Here is a 27512-nt window from a genome sequence, read left to right on the forward strand (position 1 = left end):
CTTCATTTTGGGAAGTTTGGCAAGATTCTAACAGAAAAACTGTAAAAATGCCCTGTAGGATTTTAAAGCATAGTCCCCTTCTAGACAGATTTTCAAGCTTACCATTGATCCAAATGTAAAACTAACACTGGAATTTACACTTTGTATTATGAGTTGCCAGAGTGAAAGTAGGATATTTTTCCAGAGCAAGAACATAATTATTTGAATTATTGGCCATTAAGAATGTGGCTTCCTAATTTTTGCATATTTGCATGCTCATTGGTGCAGAATAGGTTGTCTACCAAGTTTGAAAAATGATTAAATATTAAAGAACTAATAGTGATATTCCATTTCCTCACTTAGGCTAGTCTAGTCACTTATGCTAGTCTGCATGCTATGAAAGTGTTATATTTTTTTATTATTTTGTTGGAAGCAAAGTGTATGCAGAAAAATTAGTATTTTACTTCAGATGAAAACTTGTATACTTTTGGAAATGTTTTGAGAACTGCAGCTTCACATAGATGTAACGTATTTAAATGTGGCCTGGGGCTTAAGCTTCAAATTTTCTGACAAAGCATCAACTAGTTTTGACTACAAATTATTAAATTTTGTTGTACTAGCTTATGATTAGTTTATTCTGGCTGGTGGCTGTGGAGCTCAGTTATTTTTCTGTATTTAGAAAACAGCTTGAATGTGGAAGGGTCTTTTAAAATTGGAACGAAAATTTAAATCACTTTTTTTACCAATGGGGAAAGTCTTGAATTACAGCTTCACATTTGTAACATCACAGAGAGAAATGAAACCTGTTTACTCATATAAAATGCTTTCATCAGTTATATAGAAACAACTTAATCTTATCAGGCTTTGATTCTGATGCTGAATTGTGACACCAAAAAATGGAATGAAAACTGAATTTCCATCAGGTGTGACCCACTGCTGTTCGTAATTCTACAGCATAAACCCCAACTGCTCTTGCAGATTCCTGGGTTTGACTCTTTCACTCGGATAAATTAAAACACCTACCAGTTAAAGTGGAGCTCTCAAGCAGCTTCATTTTAAAATCATGATGGATATATAAGTAACTTATAGAGACCAAAACTGGTCTATGAAAACTTGCAGAATGCATTTAGAAATAAAAAGCAGCCCTGTTCTGTAGGCATTAATTGAACCAGTTGATGAAAGTGGTAAAAGTTTAGCCAGAATGGTATGGATGGGATTTTGGGAACTCTCTCAGTTGCTCTAGGAAGAGCTGAGGTTATCTTCCAGAAGGCGTTTTTCTCTCTGCTTGCATGCTTCAATTTTTTTGCTAGCTCCTGCCTTTGTCGCCTAGTTGACACAGTATTTAGGTGTGGTAGATCTGTGTATGTGTCATGGCTAGTTTTAGCAGTGGAAAAATGTGGATCGTTGAAATTATGTGCTTTTAACAAGATGCTACAAATTCTGTCCCTTGCTCTCCCAGTTGTTTTGGTTGATGATGACTTCTCAGCTGTATCACTATTTGGACAAATTCTACTTGGCTCTTTACCACCTCTGTCATTTTCTCCAGTTTCAGTGCAGATTTGGCTGAATTGTTACATGCCAGATTTTATCTAGAGAAGCACCATTCTCTTAGTTATTCCTATACCTAAAATTCAGATAAGTCCAGAATATTACCTTTTGAGTTTAAATGTATCGGTTATTTGTCTTCAGTCTGTATAATGCCAATTACCATTTGTTTTGCTGCATTAGTGTATACCTTAGCAAGTTTTCCTTAACTAAATGTGACTGAAGAGTTTTAAGATTCTTATGAACTTTTTATCCATGTAAATCTGAGTGTTTTACTTCACCAGTCTACATATTTGGTTATAGCTGTTATAAAACAATTCTGAATTTGAATATTCAGACACATGCACATACAGAATGACTAATAGGTAACATCATAAGGTGGTTAGCAGTTAATATTTACTGTGTCATTAAAGGTGGAATATTCTCACTATTTGCTTTTAAACCTGAGCATCCTCTTTAGTTTTACAGCTTTTAGAATCCTCTTTCTTTTCCAGTGCTTTGAAATTAATACTATGATAGTATATAATACATTAATACTATGATATTTGGCTGAAGCATTCAAATAAAGATACTAAAAACAAATTAACACCAAAAAAAGAATGCTTTTCAAATACCTTGCTGTCTAAATTAGTGTTTTGTAATCACGCTTCTTTTCTAATTTGGCGCTAACTTAAATTCTCTGATGCCTCTTTATTCATATTGGTAAAAATCAATATTGGTTATTTAACAGTTGATATATTTGGTCATTTTAAAACTGCCTAAAACCAAAGTGATCCAATATAATTGCTTTAAAAAGCCATTATGGATTATCTTAACAGTATCCTTTGTCTATTGGAAGTTGTTACTATCTTCTCATTTTACCTCTTTCATTTAGATACTTTTGAGAGGTACTCTGAAGATGACTTAATAAACTTAACTTTGACAGTTAATAATCTTCAAGTTTTTCAGTGTGTTCATGTAATAATTGGTTTTATTTCTTGGCTTCATTTTTTTCCCACTAATGTATTTTGTAATCAGCTGTCCAATAATAAGCTTTTTGCCTTCTGAGCTTTAATTAGGATTGTCTTTTTCTAACCCTCCCTACCCCAAACCAATATAAAAAACTCACCCCAAAACAACAAAACCTTATGCATAGACTTTAATAGAAATTAGAAGTTTGTTGTGTGATATGTTTTATGTACTGATAAATACTGAATGTTTGGTCACTCTGCTGCTATTTGTTTCTGTGGTACCAAATTAAACCTCATTATTAAAGGTGCTACATAAATGGAATAGGTAATTAAAACAGAAGTTAACTTCACAAAAAAAGAACATATAGGCCTATTTGAAATAGAGACAGGGATCACTTCTTTAGTAGGAATCATTTGTACTGCTTTAATTTGAAACTGCTACTTAGTTTGAGGTGAAATCTCTAAAGCCATGTACGAACCGTCTGTGCAGCAGTGGCAAGGCTTTCTCAGTGTCAAGTCTGTTCTCCAACTTCATAATGTAGTGCTTATGGAAAGCCTTTTGCAAAGTGTTTGTATGAACTCATACGTGAGCTGTTCATATGGAAAGCTTGCTAATGCTACTTCAGACACAAGCTAGAAACACGTTTAAATGTATTCGTGCAGACCAGTTTCCAGTATCTGCTGTTCTTGTCAGCAAGCTGTATGTAACTTAAAAATATCCCCTGCACTCGGTAGGCTTGCCTAGAAAGTATTTTCTACCAAATAGGTGCTGTCCATCTCTTCACATTTAAAATAAACATTTAATTTACATTTGTTTTTAAACAGACACCAAATCCTTCTGCAAGTGAGTTTATTCCTAAAGGAGGATCAACCTCCAGGCTGAGTAATGTATCCCAGTCAAGTATGTCTGCCTTCTCTCAAGCCTTGTTCTCTCACCCCTCCATGGGAAGTCCTGCTACTGCTGGGCTAGCACCAGGTAAGTTGAGAGTAATGATTTGCAGCACAGTTGCTTCTTTTAACTTAATGTCAAACATAGCCTTGTATAGATAGTGATCAGGTTTATCGGGTATAAATGTAGCCACCTCCTGCTTTAGCTCTTAATTTTAAGACAGTCTTCAAGCATCTAAGAAGTGTAGGAACTTGGGGTTTATCTTACAGTACTGTGGAAATCACACTGCAGGCTGTGAAATTTGTTTAGCCACAGCAGCACTGAAATGAACTAGGTGTAACTTTTACTCTGCTCTTTTTGGGGAAAAGGGGTGCTGAGCTATCACATACTGTGCTCTATGCAGTCCTTGCCAGAGCAGTACCTGAAGACCATTTAAACTACCCCTCGTCTAGAAATGCACTGCAGTCTACAATGAATATGTGCTCTGATTACCACACATTGATCTGCTCTTTTGATTTGTTTCTAGAGTATGTAATCTAATTATTTTCAGCGTTAATGAGTATGTATGAGGATTTAAAAATCTTGATGAAAAACAAAAAGTAGAAGATAAGCTTAGTCTAAAATAGTTTGCCTTGCAGAGTAGTGTTAATTGTTATTGTATCTGTTATATGTAATCTCATTCTTAAGACCAATTTATGATTATTTCCCATGTTTAAAACTCTTAGGGAAATGTGTTCCATGCGGTCATACAATTCTGAGTGACAAGATTTTTTTTTTTTTTTTTTTTTTTTTCCCCCCACTTAAAAAGTTCAAGCTCTTCATGCATCTTTTGGACTTATGATCTTAAAAAGTTAGCTCAATTCTAATAATTTTTTTTTTTAAATAAAATGAAATGTTTTAAGATATAACCATCAGCAGATCTGGATATCGCAGATCCTTTATCAAGTTTCTGTATGTACTTAAACCTTCAGCAGTCTCTTGCAACAGACAAGAAGATTAGGTAGCTGCCAAAAGGCAAAGAGGCAAATATAGTAAATGTTTGGGTTTTTTTAACCGGTATTGGCAATTACCTTCTATTAAACTGAACTTCAGTCTTTCCTGATGCCAGGGGATGAATCTCAGTGTCAATGTGAAAGAAGCCAGCACTTACCTCGCATGTTATAACCATCGGAACAGGCTGGGAAAGTGATTGATGCTTCTGCTGACCAACTGAACATGTTGCAGTACTGTGTCTGATTCATACTATATTGTGCTGTACAGTCTTATTGGAAAACTTTTGTGTTTATATGCCTCTCAGTCTTCTCACCTGGATTGAAAAGTGTATAAAGGATTAAATAGAACACAGTAAAATGATCTACTTTTGGAAAGTGTCCAGTGGGGTCTCAGAGGGATCCTTCACGGTCCAATTTCTTTACCATCTGTAAGTAATACTTGAAAGGATAAGTAACACTGTTGATGAAAGAAGTTGGTACAACAATTAGAGCTCCTAGAAATATAGATGCCAATGCTGAAAACTGTCTAGGTTCAAATACTGTTGTTTATGGATGAGATGGATGGGGGACTGTTCACAAGAGCTAACTTCAGGCAAAGTTGGCTTGTTTCCCTGCTCTTCCTGTATAATTAAAAAGGGAATATAGTTCAGAAGAGGGATCTGGGTTGGGTACTCTTAATTTCTCTAGAAGCTTCTTTCTCTACACTGAATGCAGAATTCTTGGAACCTAAATGATCTGTGTAAATAATACTCATAGACATTTATTTATTTAAATGGTTTAGCTGTCAATAGTATACATCCACAAAAACTTCGGTTACTCAAGGTGAGTTAGGAGGTGCTCTTTCTAAAAGATTAGGCTCTTAAATAAGAAAGCAGTATTTATGTGTGGGGAAACTTCACCATTTAGGTAATACTGGATAACAGAATAAAAAAATATTTAAATATTTTTTTAAATTGTCATTAAAATTGGTTTTGTTGGGATCTGTTAGCGTTCAATAAGTGAAAACAAATTCAAGTGAAACCCATGCAAAGAATTTATAAGAATTTTCCTTTATATCAAGATAAGTCTCCTTCCAGTTAAACGGTGTATATTCTCCAGTAGAATAACTTTCAGGAAACGTGTAAGATTTAAGCATTTACACGAGATTAAGATTGCTTACAGCGTACTGGAGGAAATTAATATTTCATAAGAAATAAGGAAATGTAATAGGAATAATTTGTTAAAAGTTCCATGGTTTAATCCACCCATAACAAAGTAGGTAAATGATGAGAACAATCCTTTGATTTCACTCTTGAGGATGGAAAAAATTAAGTTCTTTCACATCTCTAATTTCTGAGATTTGCCTAAAGGTAGGTGTAAATCAAAACCACTTTTGACGTCTAGTATTTCATAGATAACTGTTCACAAAATTGGTTGTCCCTGGAAAATATTTGTTCTGCCTGTCTTATCAACAGTACTGCAGAAATACTGGGAAAAATGACAGCTGGAAACTAACATACTTTAATAGATAACTTCTTGTATCCACACCTGACATATCCAGTAGGACATAGCATGGAAGAAGGTTACTCCTACTTTTACGTGTATTTACTTAGAGAAGTGCTTTCTAGCATAATCTCAACACAGAGTCAGTCTTCATCTTGGTAGCCTTTAATAGAATATGAAAAATAGTGAGATAAAATGCATCTTACACAAATAGCTGGAGAAAATCGTCCTGTTGAAGATCTTTGAACAGATCTCCTTCACCATCTCCAAACCTTCGTTCCTTAAGCTCCCCTGGATAATACCATATTTTTGCTCCTTCCATTCCCTTGCTAGCAAATGCATCCTGTTTATCATTTGTGTGGGGAAATTTAGTGAGTTGTTGACAATCTCCAAATATACTTGTGCTAACATGCTTAGCTTATCTGTTCTGCATAGTGTTTTCAGAGTAATAGCGCCATTAAAATATGCAGCAAAGCATATGAAAGAAATCCATGAATGTCATTGAAGTGATAAGACATCATAGCTGTGTTAAACTTGAGAGAGAACAGATGTATAGCCCCCAGCAGAGAAAATCTTTGTCTGGCTTGGGTTTGCTTAAGCTAGGTTATAGCTAAAGAGTGATGCCTTTGTCATCGATGGAAATGGCAGCAAATTTCTGTTGCTTCTGTATTTAGTTCAAGACAGGCTCTGGGCTTATGCAGAATCTAAGAGATGCCATTTCTGCTGCCAGTCTGAATCTGCAGGTTTAGGAGCCAGGAGCATGAAGGTGATGTGCTTGTGTCCAGTTGACACATCTCCATTCATGACAGGCTACGAGAGTGTAGTTCTCAGAGCTCGTGACCTCAGCAGAAAATGGACCACTTTCAGCTGGGGTGGTTTGAGTGGCTTAAGGCACTGAGAGCTTGTTCCGGCCTCCCATATCAAGTATGGTGCAGCCATTCCACTGGGAAAGTTCCACAGTCATGCCAGAATGATACAAGAGAGGAAGAAGGCAAAGAGATTGTAAAATTAGTTTTATCCCAAATAAAATTGAGGAGAAAGAACTTATGACTCTAAAGTTGTTTAGGGAATTAAGCAGATTTAATTAACTTGGAAATACACAGCTATAATGCTAATGACCTGATAGAGTGCTTATAATAAAAAGAAATATATAGTGAATTTAAGGATGCTGCTTGAAAGAAGTTATTGAAATAGTCTGGTTTTATTATTTACTTTTAGTCATTCCTCAAAATGTACCTAGTAGTCTAGAGTATCTCTAAAGTACAAAACATTATAGTAATAAAATGGTAAATGTTTAATTTTTGGCCTCTGAATGTGTTAAGAGCCTTAGAGGCATAGGTATATGGTTGTGGACGAGTAAATTGGTAGGCAAAGGTAAGAAAGTATGTATAGAACATTTACTGGATTCCTCTGGTTTTTTAAAAAGTATTTATGTTGTAGTCCAGCTGATTTATATACACATGAGCTTAATGAAATCCTGCTTCATTAAGCTGTAAATTCCATTGAATCCAAAAAACTGTAGAAACTGAGTCCTTAATGAGAGTTCATGCTTAATGCCCTTTCTTTGATCCTCTTTGTCTGTATGAATTCTCAGATGCAAAATACAATGTAGCTTTTAATTCAAATACACTGCATGCTACAAAGCTTTATTAGAAGTGTTAATCTCATAAAATATCTTTGAGCACTGTCTCAAATGAATTTCAAAGTCTACCACTTCCCTTTCTTCAGTCACAATGAAACTTCAAAAATAAAAAACAATGCAAGAAGTAAAAATATAACAACAAAGAGCGATATGTAAATATGACCTCTTTCTCAACCTAAAATGAGAACAGCCGCAGGAGCTCCAGGTATGTGTATGTAGCTTGCACAGTCACTGTGAATGTTGTGAAAAGACCTTCAAATCCCACAACCACTTCCATGTTGGTATGATACCATGACACTGTTTTTAGATGTAAATAATCGTGAAGTGAAAGAAGCCCTTTCTCCTTGCAGTTTACCTTTCAAGATAGTATTTGACTTCTTCATGGAGGGTATTAAGATTCACCAAGACAAGGAATAGAGAGCCACCTTTACTAGTAGATGAGTCTCAGGAAGACAATTTGAAGCAGGCTTCTTGGTGTTTGTCTTAGTACTCCTGTTGGCATTTTAATATAGGGGAACACTAAACTGTGTCGTAGGGAAAGCTTAAAAATGTTTTGCCTTTTTTTTTGATCGGGATCACTGGTATGATTATATATATATATATATATAAAAATAAATTATAATTAGATTATTCAACCCCCCCTTTTTTTTTAGGCCCTTAAGTGAATAACTGTTGATATAAATTGTGCTATTGAAAACAGCATGTCTAATTCTGTGAGAGGTGGTTCCATATTCACCACATTGTTACCATCATATATTCAGTACCATCTTTTTCCTTCAGTATGAGTCGGTAGGAATATATGTTCACCTTTTAATACAGCCATTTTCCTTTATTGTCCTCTAATTCTATTTTGTTGTGGTTAAATATTAATGTTAGTAAGGTTTTAACTGATTGAAATACTAATGAAGTTGGTGAGATCTGCTTGAGTTTGTGCACCCAATTATTTGCGTCCGTAAGTACTTAGCTGTGCATCAATTTCACTGTATTAAAAGGTTTTTTTCTTTATTATGTGATATTGGACTTCTAATAATTAATACTTATTTATTTAGACTCTACAGAATTTAATGCAGGTGTCTCAGAAGAATCTATCACCTTGAATACTTGCTGCCTCAGCCTGTCGGTACCCACTGCAGCACTAGCAGCAAATTTCTCGTAACTTGTAGTATATTGTTCTAGTAGTATAAAACCAAACTGTAGTCAGTCTTCTTTCATATCTTGAACTTACTGTGTATGTTGGCAAATGAGAAGCCTGTATGTTCTGTCTACCAGATAATTTTCATTGAACTCTCAATGTCCTTCCAAAATCAGACCTGACTGAGACTGGAAGGGTGTTTGAAAGGATTTGTGTGACTCTGATGTGTCTTCCTTTTTCTTTAAGTCTTGCAGTAATACGCAAGCTAAGATATTAAGGTTTTATATTTGTAACTATTCCTTGGCAGGAATAGATTTTTTTTTTTTTTTTTTTTTAAAAGTAAATCTTACAGTGGAAATTGGAATTGTATCAGTAAGAACTGCTAGTGATAGATTTTTTTTTTTTTTTTTTTTTTCCTCCTTTCTGGGAAACTTTCAGTAGAAGGTCGCAATATAATTTTAGCGAGGTTGCAAGTCATCACTTTCATTTCTAAAATAAGATTTACAGTGGACTGTCTTGTACGTACAGTTTTTATTTTAAAGTAGAGAAGTCTTTGGTTAATTTTTCATTAGTGTATATGAAGGCTGCTGGGTTTTTTTCCTGGTTCCTACAGTTCAATGTTTTATTGAAGGAAAAAAAAAAAAGTTTCTTGAAGCCAGTTATTTCTATCTGGGTAGAGATTACATGCTTGCAAGGACTTCAGTTAATGCTGTGTTTTTACTGGAACAGAGTGAAAAAGACATGTCAATAACTTTCCCTAGATGAAGAGAATCCCTTGAACATCATAGATGCAAATTGTAGAGCTGCTTCAGTTTTATGGCCATTTTAATTAGCCATACTTCAAATTTTAATAGTAATATATTGTTTCCTTTGAAATTGCTCTTTTCCCACAGAGGATTAAGAATGCATTCGCGTTTCAGTTTTTTGTTTTTTTTCTTTTTTTTTTTTTAAATGTAACCATCTATACAGTAGCTATTGAAATATTTAAGTGTTAGTCACTAAAGGCAACTTTTACCTTAATGGACTTTCTTTCGTCGCATGAACTAGTGCTATCACAATGCATAATGTTTTATGGTCATACAGTTGATCTGTAAACAGATTTTTAGGAGTCTACTTATGTTACCATTCAGAAGAACTTTAAACATTTAGAAGTTCCTATTATAACTTATATTTTAAGTTAATACACTAATCAGCAAGCAATTATTCCACAATATTGCTTATCTATAAGGTGTGTGTACACACACATGTACATGTATTAATATAAAGAAAAGTTCTGGCACAGAAAAGTCTAGACTTTATATTTTTATGGTTTTCATATTCTTATATTCTTATATTTTGTATTTTTATATTTTATAAAAAGAATAAATGTCTGAAGAGACCCAACTAAAGAGAAAGGCATAAGATTTTCTTATGGTTTATATTTAAAATCCTTGTTTATTTTCTTGGAACTAAATTGTTGGAGCAAAAGAAATAATTGTGCTGAATTAATAGGCATAGTTTTTGAGATGTCAAAAAAGTAAATTGGAGCTAAATGAAAGGTTACAAATATTCTGTTAATATTGTTAGGATAATATAGCTTCAAAATAATTTTTCCCCAACGGCTGATTAAACTGTTAATACTAAAATTGTTATTTGCCTTTGTGGTTTGTTTAAAAAAAGAAAAAAGTAAAAGTAAGAGGGATGCGACTGCTGTAGAGACAAGACACGAGTGTAAAAACACTCCTACACATTACTGATGATGCATATTGAGAACTCTTGATTTAAGTAACTCTTGACTGAAGTAACTAAACTAGCTTTTGGTAACTAAGAAGTGTATATGCAAAAAAAAGTTGCTCTTGTTTTTGTTACGCAGATATTTGCTTAAATTGCTTCCATTTATAAGCTCTGGTAACCAGATGTTACCCAGCAAATGTCTGAGTACTAACTAACAGAATTCTTAATTAGAGAAGAGTTCTCAGCTGTCAATAGAACATTAAATATAAAAGTTGTATATCTTACTAAATTCTTTTTTGAAAGTGTATATGACTACTATAATTCTGACTGTTAAAGAAGAAAAAGTACATCCCAATCTGAACTGAACGACAATAAGTTTCATAGATGCTCTTCTTTGTGTTAATCTGAATACCTAGATATCTAGGATCTTCTACTAGTAATACTAGGAGTTTTCTGAAGGGTAATCACTTCTTTGCCCTGGAAGGTTTCTTTGACATCTAAACTTTTACAAATCAGCATATCTGAGAATTGTGCATACAGTGACTCTTGAAGATACTAAACTAGTTTTTGGTAACTAAAAAGTATGTATGTAAAAAAGTTGCCCTTATTTTTTCCCACTGATGCACTGTGTTTAGAAGCTGAGCTTCTCAAGTTTCAGTTGAGTTGCCTGTCTAATGCTGAGGGTGAACACCGGTCAATAAAATAATTTTAAGCAAATTTGAAAATCTCAGCATGAATGCCTAACAGAGTTCATATTCCAAGAAGTTACTTATCTTTACATATCAAATAGGTCTTTTGGAGGATGATTTTTGAATATAATAATTATAGGAGAATAGGTAATTTCTCCCCAAAATTATTAAAAGTAGCATACTGTGTACTGCTCATTTGTGTGCTGTAGTTACTGGAGATCTAACTCTAATACTCATTCATAGCTGTGGAGTTGTTTCTAGTAAAAGGTGCACACGTAATTAGGTGAAGTGAGTTACAGCTTGGCAAACTCCACTGATTGCTCATGTAACTTACATGAACATTCACTTATCATAAAGTCATTAATACTTTATCTTTTTGCAGATTAATAATTCTTCTAGACACAGCATTAATTTGATTCATCTCCCCCTTTCTACTTCTTCCACATCTTTCACTTCAGTTCTTTGTGTAGATCATTCCTTTTCTCTCTGAACTAAGCAAAGATTTTTGGGAAAATGTGCCTGTTCAGCCTTGCTCTTAATGTTTTACCTCTTAACTCTTCATATGGATGTATATCGATCCTTAAGCATCTCACCTGCTCGGAATATTATTGGTAGTGAAGGCTGGTTTTTTTTTTTTTCAAATTGCTAATTTTTTTGGATAACAGATTTGATCAACAATATCTCCTTGTGTTTCTTTAAGGAATGTCACTGTCAGCAGGATCTTCTCCTCTTCATTCGCCCAAAATAACTCCTCATACATCTCCTGCTCCTCGAAGAAGAAGTCATACTCCTAACCCAGCAAACTATATGGTGCCTACTAGTGCCTCTGCTTCTGTCGCCAATGCTGTCTCTCAGCCTCCATCTACTGGCCAGGTGATCCAGAAGGAAACAGTGGGTGGAACAACGTACTTCTACACTGATACAACTCCAGCACCTCTCACAGGAATGGTATGTTTGCTTTCGATACAGAAGTGTATTGAGTTTCCAGATGCTGAATTGGTTGATACTACAGAGATTATTTTTCACACTCTGAAACCCTTATTCTGTATGAAGATTTGGCCTTTTAATTGTTGTAATTGTTCCCCCAAATCGCTGAAATGTAAGGACCAGACAATTTTTAATGTATTTTCATTTACCTCTGTCGAGTTTTGGGGGTTTTTTAATACAGCAATAGAAAGAAAGCATTTTATTTATATCTCAGTGGATACATACATAATGAGAAAACACCAAAAATTTAGAATTTTTTTTTTTTTTTTTTCTGATAGGTTAAATAACTGACATTTACAGTGGAGGGGAAAAGGCGGTTACAAAAATGTTAAGATACTATGTACATACATACACAACCTGTCTTGAAATCATTAGTAGTGAGTATCACATTAAGGAAATTGTAATGTATCTGACAGTATATTTGTAACATGTACTGTGCATGAAGACTTCATAGTTCAGTAGTTCAAAGTAAAAGGGTGACAAAACTCTTTGTTTTCCCTATTCTTCAGGATTTTAAACTGCTTCTTAAAATGTTTTGTTTTCAGGTATTTCCAAACTACCACATTTACCATCCAGCTGCACCTCATGTTGCTTACATGCAGCCAAAAGCAAATGCACCTTCCTTCTTCATGGCAGATGAGCTCAGACAGGTAAGATGATAGAGAATTTAAAGGAAAATCGTGTATCTTGGCAAAAACTAGAAGATCACTAATAGAAGAGAAATAGCCACTCAAAATCTGTGCAGTCAATTTTCCCTGTGAGAATTCAAAAAGTCAAGTCCTGTAATGGACGGAGTACAACAGAGGGTGGGGGTGGGTTACAATATATGTGACTGCAATCTAAGTGCATGCCATGATTTGCTCTTCAGCTAAGCTTCTTACTTCTTGTGTATTGTTTTGGTGTGCATGTGTTCATTTATGTAGCATTCCTTTAAGCAGTTTTAAGGTCTTTCACTGAAATGAAAGTATATGCAGGTGTTAGTTGATGAGCACTTCTCTGAGGGCTGGCTGTGATTGTTACTTGTTTCAGCTTTACTGTAGTAGGTGCCTCTGTCAACACTAGCTCTAGCTAATGTGTCTTCTGCAGCTCCTTCCTTCAAGAATTTACATATTTTGTTTTTAATGTTTTCAAGCTAATGGTCTTCTCCCTGTCCCCACCCTGCCCCAAACACTTGAATCAACTCCCTATTTTAATACAAGTAGCTGGTACTTCAAAGACAGTGTACTGTTAACTCATCAAAAATGATGAGCTGAATTATAATGTTCAAAGCTTGACTTAATTTGTTCTTCAGGAACTGATCAACAGACACTTAATAACTATGGCCCAGATAGATCAGGCTGATATTCCTGGTAAGTAAGTGTTTCTTATAAACTAAACTGTGATCATATTGTTCTGCAACCATGCGTATTCAACAATATTAACAACGTCTTGCAAAAAACACCACCTGTTTTTAATTTTTCATGAAGCCTTAATCATCAGTCTGGACTGTGGATAACAAGATACAAACTATTTGAGAAATATGAAATTTGTTTCTTGCTTCTGATCTCTTTTTCTTCTGTAGTTTTCTTCTGTTTTGAAACTCCTTAATGGTTGGGAATACTTAATTGCTGAGAAAAGAAAAATCATTAAGGCAATAAAGCCTCATGAAGAACAGTATTGTATTACTTTGTACATATTAGGTATCCCTTTAAAGGATGCGTATATTTTCAAAGGCTGTATATAAACTAGCAAATTAGTTTGTTTTAAAGTGAATTGGCTGGTGTGTCAGAGAAGGTTTTGTACTAGTTGTCAGTACAACAGTAAAAAAAAAATGCAGTTTAATTTACTAATCCAGATGAAGTACAAGTGTATCTCTTCTTGCAAGGGTAATCTCTTACTCTGATTTGTAAACCTTCAGCACCTCTCCCTCTCTCTGTCTCTCTCTGTTTTCTAAACCAGTATGTTAAAACATGCAAGGTTCAGATTTGCTTTTTTGTGATGAAAACAGGGTTCTTACAGTGGTATGAAGTCTGTATGGAAATTGGTGCTTGTTTATGAATCTGTGCAGGAAAAGAACACCAGAGAAAGGCCATTTAGAAGGGTGAATTTTTAAGGCAAATGAGAAAATGGCAGATGGAACTGTGCATCTATTCTCTTGATTTTACTTGGTGTAACTGTTTTTCTGAAGACAATTATTTTAGCTCTGTGGAATCTCCTCCAGGAACCTATCTGTTGGTATCAAAGAATAAGTAGTGAACTTTAACTTTACATGCTCCTAAAAGATGGTGCAAAGAATTTACGTATTAATGACAGTCATTTTAATCTTCTCTGCTACTGTAATAACTTTCTCAAAGTCAACTGACGACTAATATATTTCTGTGTATAAACTGATTTTAGCAGTTCCTGCGGAAGTGGACAGCTACCACAGTCTTTTTCCTTTGGAACCACTGCCACCACCCAATCGGATACAGAAAACAAGCAACTTTGGGTACATTACATCATGCTATAAAGCTGTAAATAGTAAAGATGACCTGCCATATTGCCTTCGGAGGATACATGGTGAGAAAAATTTAGTTGTCTGAGTAAGACTAGCATTCCTAAGCATCCTAGTCATATTTTAATGTCTGGTTGCTTTTCAGTAATTTCAGAATAAATGTTAAAGTAAAAAATTCTCCCCCAAAAACATTACATTTTAAACCATGGTTTTTTTTCTTTTCTAGGTTTTCGTCTTGTTAACACAAAGTGCATGGTATTGGTTGACATGTGGAAAAAAATTCAGCACTCAAATATAGTAACCTTGCGTGAAGTGTTTACCACTAAAGCGTTTGGAGAACATTGTAAGTTTTTTTGGTTTTGTTTTTTTGTGGTGTGTGGTTTGTTGTTTTTTTTTTTTCCCCCCCCCCAACTGATGTGTTGAGACTTTTTTCTAAATATGCTTGAGTTAGTAATTGTCACCTGTTTCTATTTTTAAGCTCTTGTGTTTGCATATGATTTTCATGCTGGAGGAGAGACCATGATGAGCAGACACTTCAATGACCCTAGTGCTGATGCCTATTTCACAAAACGAAAATGGGGTAAGGAAAATACATTATCATACAATACTTCTGTAAACTATTTCTAATACTTAAGCAGTAAATAACTGGTCAGAAATAGTCTTCCAACTTAATTTTTTTTATCTAATCTGTACTGTCATATCATAAGCTGATCTTCACTTTCTATTTGTAAAATTTCTGAATAGAATTTTTTTTTACATAACAGAAAAGTATAATGAGTTAAAAGTTAAGGTAAAAGTCTACCAATGAACAATTTACTTTTCTGGTCACATTTGACTTATGACTAATTTGCAAAATTGACATCAGTTTGTAAGGGAATTACAATTCTTTGACAGGGAAATAAGTTTGAATGGGATTGGGAGCCAAGAACTCTGGGGTCCTAATTATAGGTCTGTCACTGAGTGACACCTGACACTTATTGGAAGTGTTTCCAAGATCATAAAAGACATATGCTGTGTCAATTTGATGCTTGCTGTTCAGGTGCCTTCCACTTAAAATTTTTTTTTTTTTCCTCATAAAGTGTTATGAGGAATAATTAGACAGTATGTTATTTAATGTTTTGAAATGTGAAGTACTAGTTAAGACAAGAAATGGATTGAAAAATCCCTGTAACATGTATTCTTTTCAGATGCAAACTTCACATCATAGGTCTGATTTTTTTCAGATTTATACTATGGCTTCAAGGGACTCACTAAAGCTACATCTACATTCATAAATAAAATCTGTCACAGCATGGTCTGTGGCTCAGCAAGTCATCCAGCAGAGCTCATATCCATATGGCTAAAGCCTCTTCACCTCCCAAACAGTATGCTGCCAATCATACTGCCTATTAGGACCAGTTTGTGACCCATGCAGTCCCACAAACTGCATCCAGGTGTTGTCTGGAACACAACAGGGCAAAGCTATTAGTAGAGCCCAGTGCCATGCTGAGAGAGAGATGCTCACAGCTGAATGGAATCACAGAAAGACTTAGGGTAGGAACATGTCCTCGGAGCTCATTTGGCCCAACTTCCTGCTCTAGGCAGGACCAACCCTGAAATTGAATCCAGCAGTAGGGACAACCAGAGGACTGTGACCTGGCCTTGTTTATTTTATTAGAGTAGATTTCCCTAAATGTCTTTAGGCTGCCAGTGTATAAAGAGAAGCAGAAGCTAAGGTTTCTTCTTTCTTGTGCCTTTTGAAACTAGAGCCTTTAGCTGTGAATTAAATCTGTTTCAAAGGTTGACGTGGAAAACTTGGCTATCTAGTAGATCAGAGTATAGTGGATTGGTAGTGTGTGAATACATTCAAAGGCTTGTAGATCCCTTATATACTGAATAATTCCCACTGGCTTTGCACTGAGGTGACCGGTGTAAAGTGAGGCTGGAACTTGAGTTCCACCATTGGTTTTGGTGGTAATACCTCAGACAGAGGAAACCCTAGTTTGACTTGTCATGTCCTGTGGCGAGTCAAAGAATAATAATTACAAATTCAGTGAGCCTGATGTGAAACTGATTTGGTAGGATAAACCTGGAACACCTACTGCCAGGTTAATGACTATTATGTGCAGGACTAGACTTCTGAGTGTCTCCCACCCATGGTTTTCAATTTCCATGCAAATCAGTCCTTGTTATGTTTTCATACCTCTCCTAGAGCATTATAGAAGAATGATGTCTGTTCTAGATAAAATAATAGAAGTTATAATAAAATTCTTGGGGACACATTCTTTTGCCACAGTGGAAAAGAATTAAGTTTTGCTCCTATAAAGGGCAGTCATGTCTCGTTATTCCGTCAAAGTTCTTTGAATGAAGATCCAGTAGATAGGTTAATAACTGGTTAGAAGATAAGAAACAGAGTAAGAGTGGACAGTTGATTTTCACAGTGAAGGGAGATCACTGATGGGGTCTCACAAGAATATGTGCTGGGAGTTGTATTTTTTAACACATTCACTTATTTGCACCGAAGATAAATAATGGTCTGTCAAAGTTTGCTGATAATACCAAATTATTTGGATTGTTAAAAACAAAGGCCAATTGTGATGGATTGCAGAAGGATCTTACAAGACTGGGACGCTTGGCAATAATCTAGCAGGTGATGTAAACCAATGTGATGGAGAGGGAAAACATAACTCTAACTTTAAACATAAAATTATGGCCTCTGTTGTGGCTGTTTCCACTCAATAATAGATCTGGGGTTATAGTTAAGTAGATTAAGGAAAATATTTTCCTCTTGCTGAATAGCAGTAAATAGGAAATGGATTGTTGTAGACTATTAAGAAAAGAGTAAACAATGAAACGGAAGACATGGTGTTCAAGATGTGGGTGCATCATAGACTCGTGTCTGTAGTTGTGGTCCTCCTTACACACTTTGAAGGGCGTAGAAGAACAGCAAAGAAGTTGAAGAGATGACAGGGATGATCAAATGCATGGAACAGCTTCTGTATGAAGAACAGCAAAGTGGAATAATACTTTCCATACTCTTAAAGATGGACAGGAACATGATGGGGTTAAAAATGACTGCAATATGGTAGGTGTCCGAAAAGTCATCAGGGATAAAGGAAAAATAAATAAGCAACCATAATTTGCTACTTCTTCCAGCATAGAACTAGGAACTGACAAATGAAACTGGGCAGGTGGCAAATTAAAAACCTGTGTAAAGACAATTAAGACATGGAACTTTGTCACAGATTATCGTGGACATTTACCTGAGCTCAAGGGGAAAGTGGGCTTACTCATGGAGGAAAAATACGTGAGGACTGTTAACTGCAAAGACACTATCTCTAGCTCAGGAGTTCTCTGAGCTGCAAATCATTGGAGGCTAGTAGAATATTCTATTTGTTTATGTTCATACCCTCAGGTATCTATTGCAAGCTACTGTTCTGATTTTAGTGTGTCTTTGAAACAGGCCAGTGGGCTATCTGGACCATTTATTTGACCTACTCATGACTTCCTTCTGTAGACAGGGATGGCCTTTGAAACTGGAAATGAGACATCAATTTCTCTTCTGCCAAACCAAAGTATTATTTAATTAAAATGAACTGCTGTGGCAGAACTTACAGGGAAGATAACTCTCTCTTGCCTGTGGCACTTCTCATTACCTGCTCTTCCAGTCTTTTTATTGGATAAATTAGAAAAAAAACTCACCTGGAATTCCCCAATTTTGCCAAATCTTTCTGCACATCTTTGCTTTGGCCTTTCTTTTTTGGTAACTGCTGCTTTCTAGTCTGATCCTCAGTAGAAGGAGCAATTTGAGAGAAAAATAAGATTGCATACCTATAACTTGATTTCTCAGAATTGCCTGCCTTCATGGATCCTTTCTCCATCCCCTCACAGAGTTTCTTGGCCGTCTGCCTGCCTAGAGGAGACTCCCAAGAGAAGCAGGGGAATGGATGGAAGTTGGGTACTCTGCAGCATGAGGCCCAGATTAGTACAGTTGCTTTTAAAGGTTTTAGGAGGCACAACACTGTGAACCTGATCAGTGAACTCAGAGAATTTGATTTCAGGTATGCAACCTTATTTATGTTGAACACTCCAGTTGGCAACATGAGACTTCAACAGTTAAAAGATGAGGATTATGGTTTACATAGCTGTCTTGCATGTCACTGGTGTCAGTGTGGTCAGTCTTGGGTTTTTTTCTTTTTGCCATGTTATTTACACACCCTGTAACAGAACTACTTTGGAAGAGATTTGGTGTGGGGAAAAAAAAATAGCAGCTTACGTTTATTTTTATACTGTAAACAAATGTCTTTGTTGCTTCTGAATTCTATGGAATTTATTTCTTGTGTTCTTTATGCAATGAAATATCTTCTTTTTTCAAGTGGTACAGTGTGATAATCTGATGTTGTTCTGTCATATTTTACTAAATTTTCACAGGTCTTAAAATCAGGAGTCTGACGTTTCAGTTAACTATTACTCGGAGTACATTGATTTGAAAAGCACCTTTTTTTTAAATTCTTATTCCTCATATTTCCTCAATACACTTTTATTTCTGTCAAAGTATCTAAACATTAAATCTATCATTCTGGAACTTGTTGGTTTTCTTTCACCTTTCTGATATTTCTTAACTTAAGATTATAGTAGATGTTAGTGCATTTGTCTCTGCAGGAATGATGTTCTCTTTAAATTAGCAAGTTAGCCCAAAAGTACTGCAGTGTTGTTCTTAACAGTCCAATAATTAAATGGTAAACCACATTTGGAATGTACGCATTTTAAAACTATTGGCTAGAAAATCCTGGCAAATTAACAATAACTATCCACTGCTGCCAGTAAGGTTTTTTCTTTGTCCTGATGAGTTTTTGTGGTTGGCAGAGATAAGCATGCCTTTAATATGTCCTTTGGTCTGTTTATTAAAAATGATTTGAGTAATTAAATGTTGTTGTACATGCTGTTAATAGTAGTTTTCAGCACCTCAGATTCTGCTTTTCAGCAAACAAATACTTTCTAATGAAGATAGGCAAGTTTTCTGGACCTTGTTTTCCTTTGGACACATTAGTAATAGTATGTAATGCACAAAAATGGACTTTACTGCTGACTCTACAGTTTTTGCGTCCCCAGTTGCTAAATGTTTTTTCAAAAAATACCTCTTCCATTGAAAAAGGAATAAGTTGTATACTTAGACTGTGATCAGGAGAAAGAGTATATGAATATTGAAAGTCAACATGATGTTGTTGAGGATGAAATATGTGACTAATAATTATCCTAAAAAACCTTTGCCAAAAGCTACAACTTTTTCAAAGTAAATTCAAGTTCTCAATATCTTCAGATTTTTTACAAAATGTAGTGCTGCACTAGCAGTTCAGAACCGTTCTGTGTATTGAAAACTGGGAAATGTAAAACCAAAGCCCAGGTTTCCCTGGAGAAGGGGGAGAAAAGAAGGCTACTGCGTTTATCTTACTTTCAGTACTTTAACTCAGGAACACTAAGCAAACACTGAACAATTCACGGTTCTCAGTGTAGAAGACTGATTTACAGGCCTGAGAGGCTCAATTTAGTGAGCAGCGAAATCTTTCATCAGGCTTTTTTTTTTTTTTTTTTTTTTTCCCCCCCATAACTGTCTGATGAGAATTGCTGTTTGTTAGCATGCTTTCTGACAGTGTTCCTGATGATGTAAAATAGGTCCTACTACTGGTGGTCCCAGCTCTTCCTTCCCACCCCGGGACTATCCCTGGCTTTATCCTTGCTCTGGGGAACTGAATTTCAGTTGAATGCTTTTTTTAACAAACAAAAAAGAAGTATACACACAAACACACACTAGTGCAAAGGGGACATTTCTTGCTCAGCGGAGAATATCATACCACAAAATTTAAAATAAATAAATAATGCTGACAAGGAGTTTATTTTAACGCAGCAAGGAAAAATAATGGATAACCTGTGTTTTTTGGAATGGCAGTTCTTTAATTTTTAATCTTCTCCATTAGTATCTATGCTCTGCATCTCAGAGAGATGAAAGTAGTGGGAGGGTCTGCCCTGCAGTAGGTGGAAAGAACAGAATCTGAAATTTTGCATGTTGTGGCTGTGGATTCAGCCTGTGGTGGGAAGCCTTTTTCAAATCAACCATGAAGCCTCTAAAATACCACTTCTTGGCATAAAGTAGTTCTGGTCATTTTTGTAACATTTTCTTATATTCTTGTTACATTTTTTCACTGTGTTGAGTACTTTTTGGAAAGCTTTCCAAAGCTTTTTGTGTTTTGCCTGAAGACTGAGTTTTTGGGTCTCATCTCCTTGGGTCCTTGCTCAAGTGCCATCTGTGGCGGGCTTGATGGGCCTTCGTGGGACATGCTTTGTAGTCAACATTGCAGCAAACTGAACTGTTTTTAATCTTACTTGATTTGAACAGATAGATATGTAAGAGGGCATTTCAAAACTGATTCTTTCACTGTTTTATCTTGTACCTTTAGTGTATGGGAACATGGGGTGCAGCCAACCAGTCTGAAAGCAGCAGCCTTGATTTGGCTGTAGCCTCAAGTGAGTCTTTCCAGTAGTAAAATAATGTTGTTCCTTGATTGAGATTTTCTGATAGAGGGGGAGAAGCTGTGTTGAACTCTGATCTTTCAGCTTTTCAGCGTATGTTGAATATTCTCTTGGTTATGTTGCCTTTATCTGGAAATCAGAGGGCAAGTGCCATTGTTTTTAAGTTGCATGCAGAAAGATAACTCCCAAGTTTTGGCTTTTCTCTCTCTTTGGGATGTTATAGCAACATTTCTGTTCTGGAAATATTTATTTCACACAGATACAACTGTGTCTTACAGTGTCCATACACATTCCTGTTAAACATATCACACACATTGCTGTTTAGCAAATATGAAGTGTATTCTGTAGCAAGTAGTAACTAGAGAAAGAGCCTCGACTAATAAAGGAGGTTATATCTCCTCAGTTGCTTTGTATCATCATAATTTTTGTCATGCTGAAGAAGAGAGAATCATGAGGGGAAAAAAGTTTGCTACGTGAGACTTCTGGTATGCTGGTTTGTGGGAAGTGATTTGCATAATGATTCATCAGGAGGCCAGAAGAAACAAAGAATATCTCATTATATTCAACCTTCAGTAGACATGGCAGGCTTTTTGCTATTTAAAGCAGTCAGTGTCTTGATCTTTGTTATCTAAACCAAAGCACCTTAAACCTGAAAAATGAACTAAACCAAAGCTCAGAAATGAAAGCTGGGAACATTCCCAGCCCATCACCCTGAAATCAGTAAAATTTTGAAGTAAAAGTTTTCCAGTAATCTGTTTCACTTTTTAACTCTCGCATATATGTGTTTGTGCGTACATATGCAAGTGCGCACACACACACACACACACGCACAAACTTATTTTGAGCAAGTGCACAGATGTTGATATGCTCCTGGGGGGTGGGGAAACAAAACCAAATAAAAAAATGAATAAATGTTTGGAGGAGAGGAGTGCAATCAGTTTACAACTGAATCAGATGCTTACACAATTTTACTGGATACTGATGATAGTACTGGCCTCAAAATTAGGAAAATCAGTACTTGAGGCAACCTCATGAAATGCCTATCATGTTTTGTAAAATGAAGATGCACTGTCTTACTCTGGATGTATTTTCTTCTCTTACTTCAGCATTGTGCCGTGCAAACAGTAGCAAGCTCTTTGTATTACATGGATCTTACTAAAAATAACATTTGTTATCTATATCTTTATTTTTTCCTCTCTGGCTCAGTATTACTCAGAAACAGTTTGCAATGTAAAATTTGGGCGTGTGTTTGCAAAGAATTAGTTTTACTTTTGAAAAGAGGACTACAAATCTGTTTAGAAGGGGAGTGATGCATTGCTTTCATATGGCCCATTGAACAGGGCTCATGCAGTGATGACTTGTCAGGGAGCTGGGTTGCAGCAGAACATGCGTGAAGTTGTGTTCAGTGATGTTTAGCCACCAAATCTTCCAGTCTGATTTGTCCGTGTGATTTGAAACTAGCTTGTTATTTCGTCTTATCAGATGACAGACAACATTTAATTTGTGAGCCTTTCTACAATGGAGGAGGTAAAATACAATCTGTTGCAGCTATTGTGGTACATGCTGGTTGTTTCAGAATACCGGCATTCTTACTTCTGAAGTACCTGCATATTTTGATGTACCACCCACTTTCAGGAATTTCTAACCAGTGCTCTTTTTGTAGTGATTATTCATCCTAAACTTTAAAAATCATCATAGTTTTTGTGAACGTGAGAGTGAAAATCATGCCTAATGAATTGTCAGCATTTTAAAATGTGGTGTCTTTCTAAGAAAACCCAACTCAAACCAAACAAAAAAAGCCCCCAACCCAACCATTAAAGCACAACAAATAAGTCTTTTGAGGACTGTTAAGAGTTGAATGAGTATGTGAATTAATTGTATAATTCAAAATGTGCTAACTTTAATTTTATGTAGTAGCCTTTTGTTGATGCTTACAACATTTTGCTTCTAGGTCAGCATGATGGACCTCTACCACGGCAGCATGCTGGATTGCTTCCAGAGTCTTTGATATGGGCATATATTGTGCAGCTCAGCTCTGCGTTACGGACCATTCATACAGCAGGACTGGCGTGCCGAGTTATGGATCCAACCAAGATTCTAGTAACGGGCAAAACAAGGTAATGAAAGTGTTCCTTCTCACCGTGTACTGTGATCATGGTAGCTGCTGACCACAACTCTGTTATGGAAATAACCAAGTCTAACTAGAAAGTTCTGTTACTTTTAACTGGCATGAGACTAAAAATGAATACATGCTAAAACGTGTAAATTTTTTTAAAGTTCTTTTTAAACATATTTTGGGAAGACTTATGCATTATCCTCAAAGTACTGTTCAGATCCACTACTGACAATTTAGAAATTTGTTGATTTATTTGTAACCTGAAGACTGTCTGTTGCAGTTTATCAAATAGTAATAGTAATTTGCTTCATAGTAATTTGCTAAGTACTGATGACATTTTGTCATATCAAAGCATTCAATGAATGCTAGAGGAAAAATGGAGTAACCAACAAAATTTAATGACACTTCTTCCTTTTCTCTTCTTGTTCCTAAAGGTTACGAGTTAATTGTGTTGGAATCTTTGACGTTTTGACATTTGACAACAGTCAAAATAATCCACTGGCATTAATGGCTCAGTTTCAGGTAAGACAACCGCGCCATAGGTTGGTGACTTGGCACGGGGAGTACTGAAAACCAGTGTGATTCCTTTTTGAAGACAAGTATTTTAATTAAACTGTAGTCCAGTATATCTATCTCTAAATAACTGTATTTTTTTCATTCCTTATTTGATCTTGGTTCTGCCATGCATTATTCAAATTTGCTTGTAGTTTGGAAATGTGAACTCTCATTTTGCTATCTTCTGCTTCTAAAATTTCAGCAAACTCGCCAAAGAGGTTGAACTATTAATATTTAACAAATTTAAATCAGAAATGGTTGGAAATATGAATTTCTAAAGGAAGGAGAAGAAAAGTTTTACATTTAGTGTTAGAGACCAAAAAATAATGGTTCAGTAACAGTTTTTGCTCTGCTTTCTCTTTTGTTATTGTAACAAAAATAACTAAGTGTTGAATACCTGTTCACAGAGGAGTAAGAGATCTTTTAAATAACTGCACTTAGGCCTTCTCCTCATTCCTAAAAGGTTCTAGTGTATCTTTATTTTAGGCTCCTAGTTTTTCCATGCTCTCCTGGCGTTCTCTGAAGCGTGGACTCTGCATAATTCCTGAATTAAGAACAATCCCTTTAGACTTAACAAAAACTGTTCCACAGTCATCTGGAGCATCACTGTGTACAGGAGTGCCTCTTTCCCTAACTCCCCCTCAGGGTAAAGTACATTGCTTCAGCAGTCATCACATACCCTGTCCGTACTGGGAGTGAAAGACTACAGTAGGGAGTTGGCTTTAATTTATTTTCATTAATTGAGCTTATTCACTGTGAGAAAATAGCTCCTTCGGAGTCTTCCAGTAATAAATGAAATGTTTGAACTTTGGCCAGGCAGAAACTAGCTTATTGGAGACCATGTCCTAGAACATAGCAACTTTTTTTTTTTTTTTTTTTTTAATGATACAGTAAAGCAATTTTCAGTGTACTTTGAGTACATCAAAGGATTTCCCCCCTGCTCAGCTACATATCAATGGGCTTTTGGTAATCATTTAGTGGAAAACAGCTGAGAGAAGATAGGAATACATGCAAGTGAGGGATTCCATGCCTAAAAATGTAATGAGATTTTTTTTTTTTTTAGTCTAAATACTTCTTCAAATTTATTTTAATTGCAGCTGGGAAAGAGATCCTCCTGAGATGTTATGACATTCAAGTAATTTTAAAGCAAAATGTTCAATGTACTTGGAGGTACAAATCTAAAAATACTCGCAGGTACATGAATCTGTCAAAACCATTTACCACCATAGCAGCCCAACACTTGGCAACTAACTTGCTTCGTAATGCCTAGTTTTGTTTAGGGGGGATGTTTTTGCATGTTTTATACATTGTTAGTATCCAAATTGTTCAGGTATCATTGCTAAACCAGAAAAGAAGTACTATTAAATACATAGTTTGGAAGATCTAAACTGGAGTTGGAAAATGTAGTACTGCCTTCTTTTTTGTCGCTTCCTCTAGAAGGGCTAGGCTTTCACTATCCATTTTGTTCCTTCAGAGATTCTGGACTGAGTTCACTCCTTGAAATTCAGGAGTCATTTATCATCCTCTACCTTTGTTTGCCCTAGCCAGATAAAATTTCAAAATAACAGCTGCTGCTTGTCCTTTTTCCTCTCGATCCATGACCCAGTTCCTGAATTCCTCTGGGACTCCTGTGACTGTTAAAAATGTAGGTTATCTCTTGGTTTACTGCCCAGCTAATATGCATTTCCTTGTTGCTGTCTTCAATGGAGGAAGGTATATTTTTGTTAGCGTTTGTCACTTTCTGGCTATTTCCCATTGTTAATATAGATAGGAAAGAGTTTGGCCAGAACAGCGAGGCACTATGTAAAAGGAATGCAATTGTTCTTTACAATCTGTGTTAAACACATTAATTTGTATGATCATTTAAGAGTTAAATAAAGGCAACAATAAGGGAAGCTAAAAAGAAGTAAATGAAATATGAATGGCTGTTTGCATTAAAAGCAAGGTGTTAAACCTGTATAAGTTCCAGCACATCACTTCCCACCCCACGATTCTTAAGTCTTGTGTTAGTCAGTTATGAGATACAGATGGCAAAACTGTAAATGGTGATGGAGGAAACAGTAGAAATGTTTAATAAATATTTCTGTATTTGGAATAAAATGAACGTGAGTCCTCTCCATACAAAATGAAGAGAAAACATAAGTTTTATTGATTTAATGAGGGCTATAAGGTTATATTTGCTCAAAGTAAATATTTTTAATGTAGCAAACCAAAATAACTTTTGCATACACCTCCCCAAATTTAAAGAAAATAGCTGAAGAGGCATCTGAAATATTAATGTTGACTTTAAAAAAAAAAAATAAAATCAAAAAATCTAGGAACTTGGAGGTACTTCTAAGTGCAATTCCAGAACTTAAAAGCATAAGTGAATCCACAGAATTGTAGAGTGGTTGAGCTGATATTGATCCAAGCAAAGCAGTGGAACAGAATAAACAAAAAACTAACGACAGTTTCAAAGAGTTTACGGAAAAATGGATCTTGTCAAAAATAAGATTTATTTGACTAGCTTACATGTCTGGCTGATAAAGCCAAGTGTATAAAATGCTGAGGTATCTCCAGGGCATTTGGCATAGTAGCACATACCTCTTTAATATTAAAAAAAAAAAAAAAAATGCAGAAGGGAAAGGGTACCTATTCAATTAACTTTTAAATTGCTCATTGACATATTTGTAATTCGTTTGATAACAGGGAGACATTAATGAAGAGGGCCGTTTCTGAGTTTATCTCCTAGGGGCTGGTTTTTAGTCTAATGCTATTTAATATTTCTAGCAACGAGCTTAGGTGATGGTGATAAAATCTTTACTGGCAGAGCTTTCAGGAGATAAAAAGATAGGTTGGTACAGGTTACAATTGTGAATTGAATTGCTAATTAAATGGTCATTTATTGCATGCAAAGTACATTTTTGAACAAAAGCCAGCCTGTACTTATAAGATGTAAAGCTTTTCCTTGAAGTTGAGAATCAACTTAGTATGGCTTAATAGTCACTGTTGATAGTTACCATAGCCAAAGTCTTCTGGCAGGTCTGTGGCAAAAGCAACTGCAATGATCATACCTAATGTTGATCTGTACCTTGCACTAGCAAGGCTACTACAGGAATACAGCATGTATTTCTGGTGTCCCTGCTCCAAGGAGATCTAGCAATTCTTGTGTGCCTCGTTTAACTTTTCTCTGCCTAGAAGCAGGAAGAGCTGAATCTGTTGATGTTTTCAGAGGGGAGGTTAGGGCTTAACAGGCATTTGTGGATTGCTTCCTTATAGAAAGGATGGTGTACCCCAGCTTCTGGGAAGCTGTGTACCCTGTCTGCATGGATAGAGTTGGTCAGTGGATGGTAGTTTTGTCCCTTCTAAAATAGGAATCTGACTTCCATAAATCCTGATCTTTATGTGTCCCTTCCAACTCGACATATTCTGATTTCCCTATCACACAGGAAAATTACTGCCTGTTGTTGTGCACTTGTAAAACTTCAAACATTGGGCATTGTAATAACATTTTCTTTCAGGTTTTCAGCTGTCAGTGAATAGTGAGGCACCTCCAGAGAGCAATTCACCTTGCTTGAAAGCTGAATTGTCTTGCAGAATTACAGATATCTTAACTCTATCAGACTCTTAACTGAATCGCTTGAAGTTTAAGTTCCTAAAATTAGTGGGATGAATCCAAGCCACTTCTGCAACTAAACCAAGTTAAGCATTGACTGTAACTCAAAACGTGTGTGTGTGAGGCTGCGTTGGTGTGTTGTATCATCTCTGCCATTTCTTCTATTAGATGTAATTTGCAAAACAAACAAAAATTAAGGTTGTGAGTCAAATACTCAAAAAACCCAAAAGCCTGAATTTAGAATTTCCTGGCTGATATTAATGTAA

The 27512-nt window shown here is 35.7% G+C and overlaps 1 protein-coding gene across 12 annotated transcripts in view; it reads left to right on the plus strand.

Annotated features, from left to right (window-relative positions):
• The window catches only part of PAN3 (poly(A) specific ribonuclease subunit PAN3), an 85839-nt gene that overhangs the window by 45254 nt on the left and 13073 nt on the right, over nt 1-27512 (plus strand). For 11 of the 12 annotated variants that reach the window (XR_014227500.1, XR_014227501.1, XM_082305049.1 and 8 more), the window contains 9 exons: nt 3300-3450; nt 11714-11961; nt 12546-12650; nt 13292-13349; nt 14377-14538; nt 14700-14816; nt 14952-15053; nt 22932-23097; nt 23531-23618. Coding sequence is in view for 10 of the 12 variants with exons in the window: in XM_082305049.1 (XP_082161175.1) it covers nt 3300-3450; nt 11714-11961; nt 12546-12650; nt 13292-13349; nt 14377-14538; nt 14700-14816; nt 14952-15053; nt 22932-23097; nt 23531-23618 (1197 nt within the window). In the remaining 2 variants the exon portion in view is untranslated. The remainder of the gene's footprint in view (nt 1-3299; nt 3451-11713; nt 11962-12545; nt 12651-13291; nt 13350-14376; nt 14539-14699; nt 14817-14951; nt 15054-22931; nt 23098-23530; nt 23619-27512) is intronic. The other variant, XM_082305046.1, reaches the window with a different exon arrangement.

Source organism: Platalea leucorodia, assembly GCF_965183815.1.
Source record: "Platalea leucorodia genome assembly, chromosome: 2".
NCBI lineage: Eukaryota > Metazoa > Chordata > Aves > Pelecaniformes > Threskiornithidae > Platalea > Platalea leucorodia.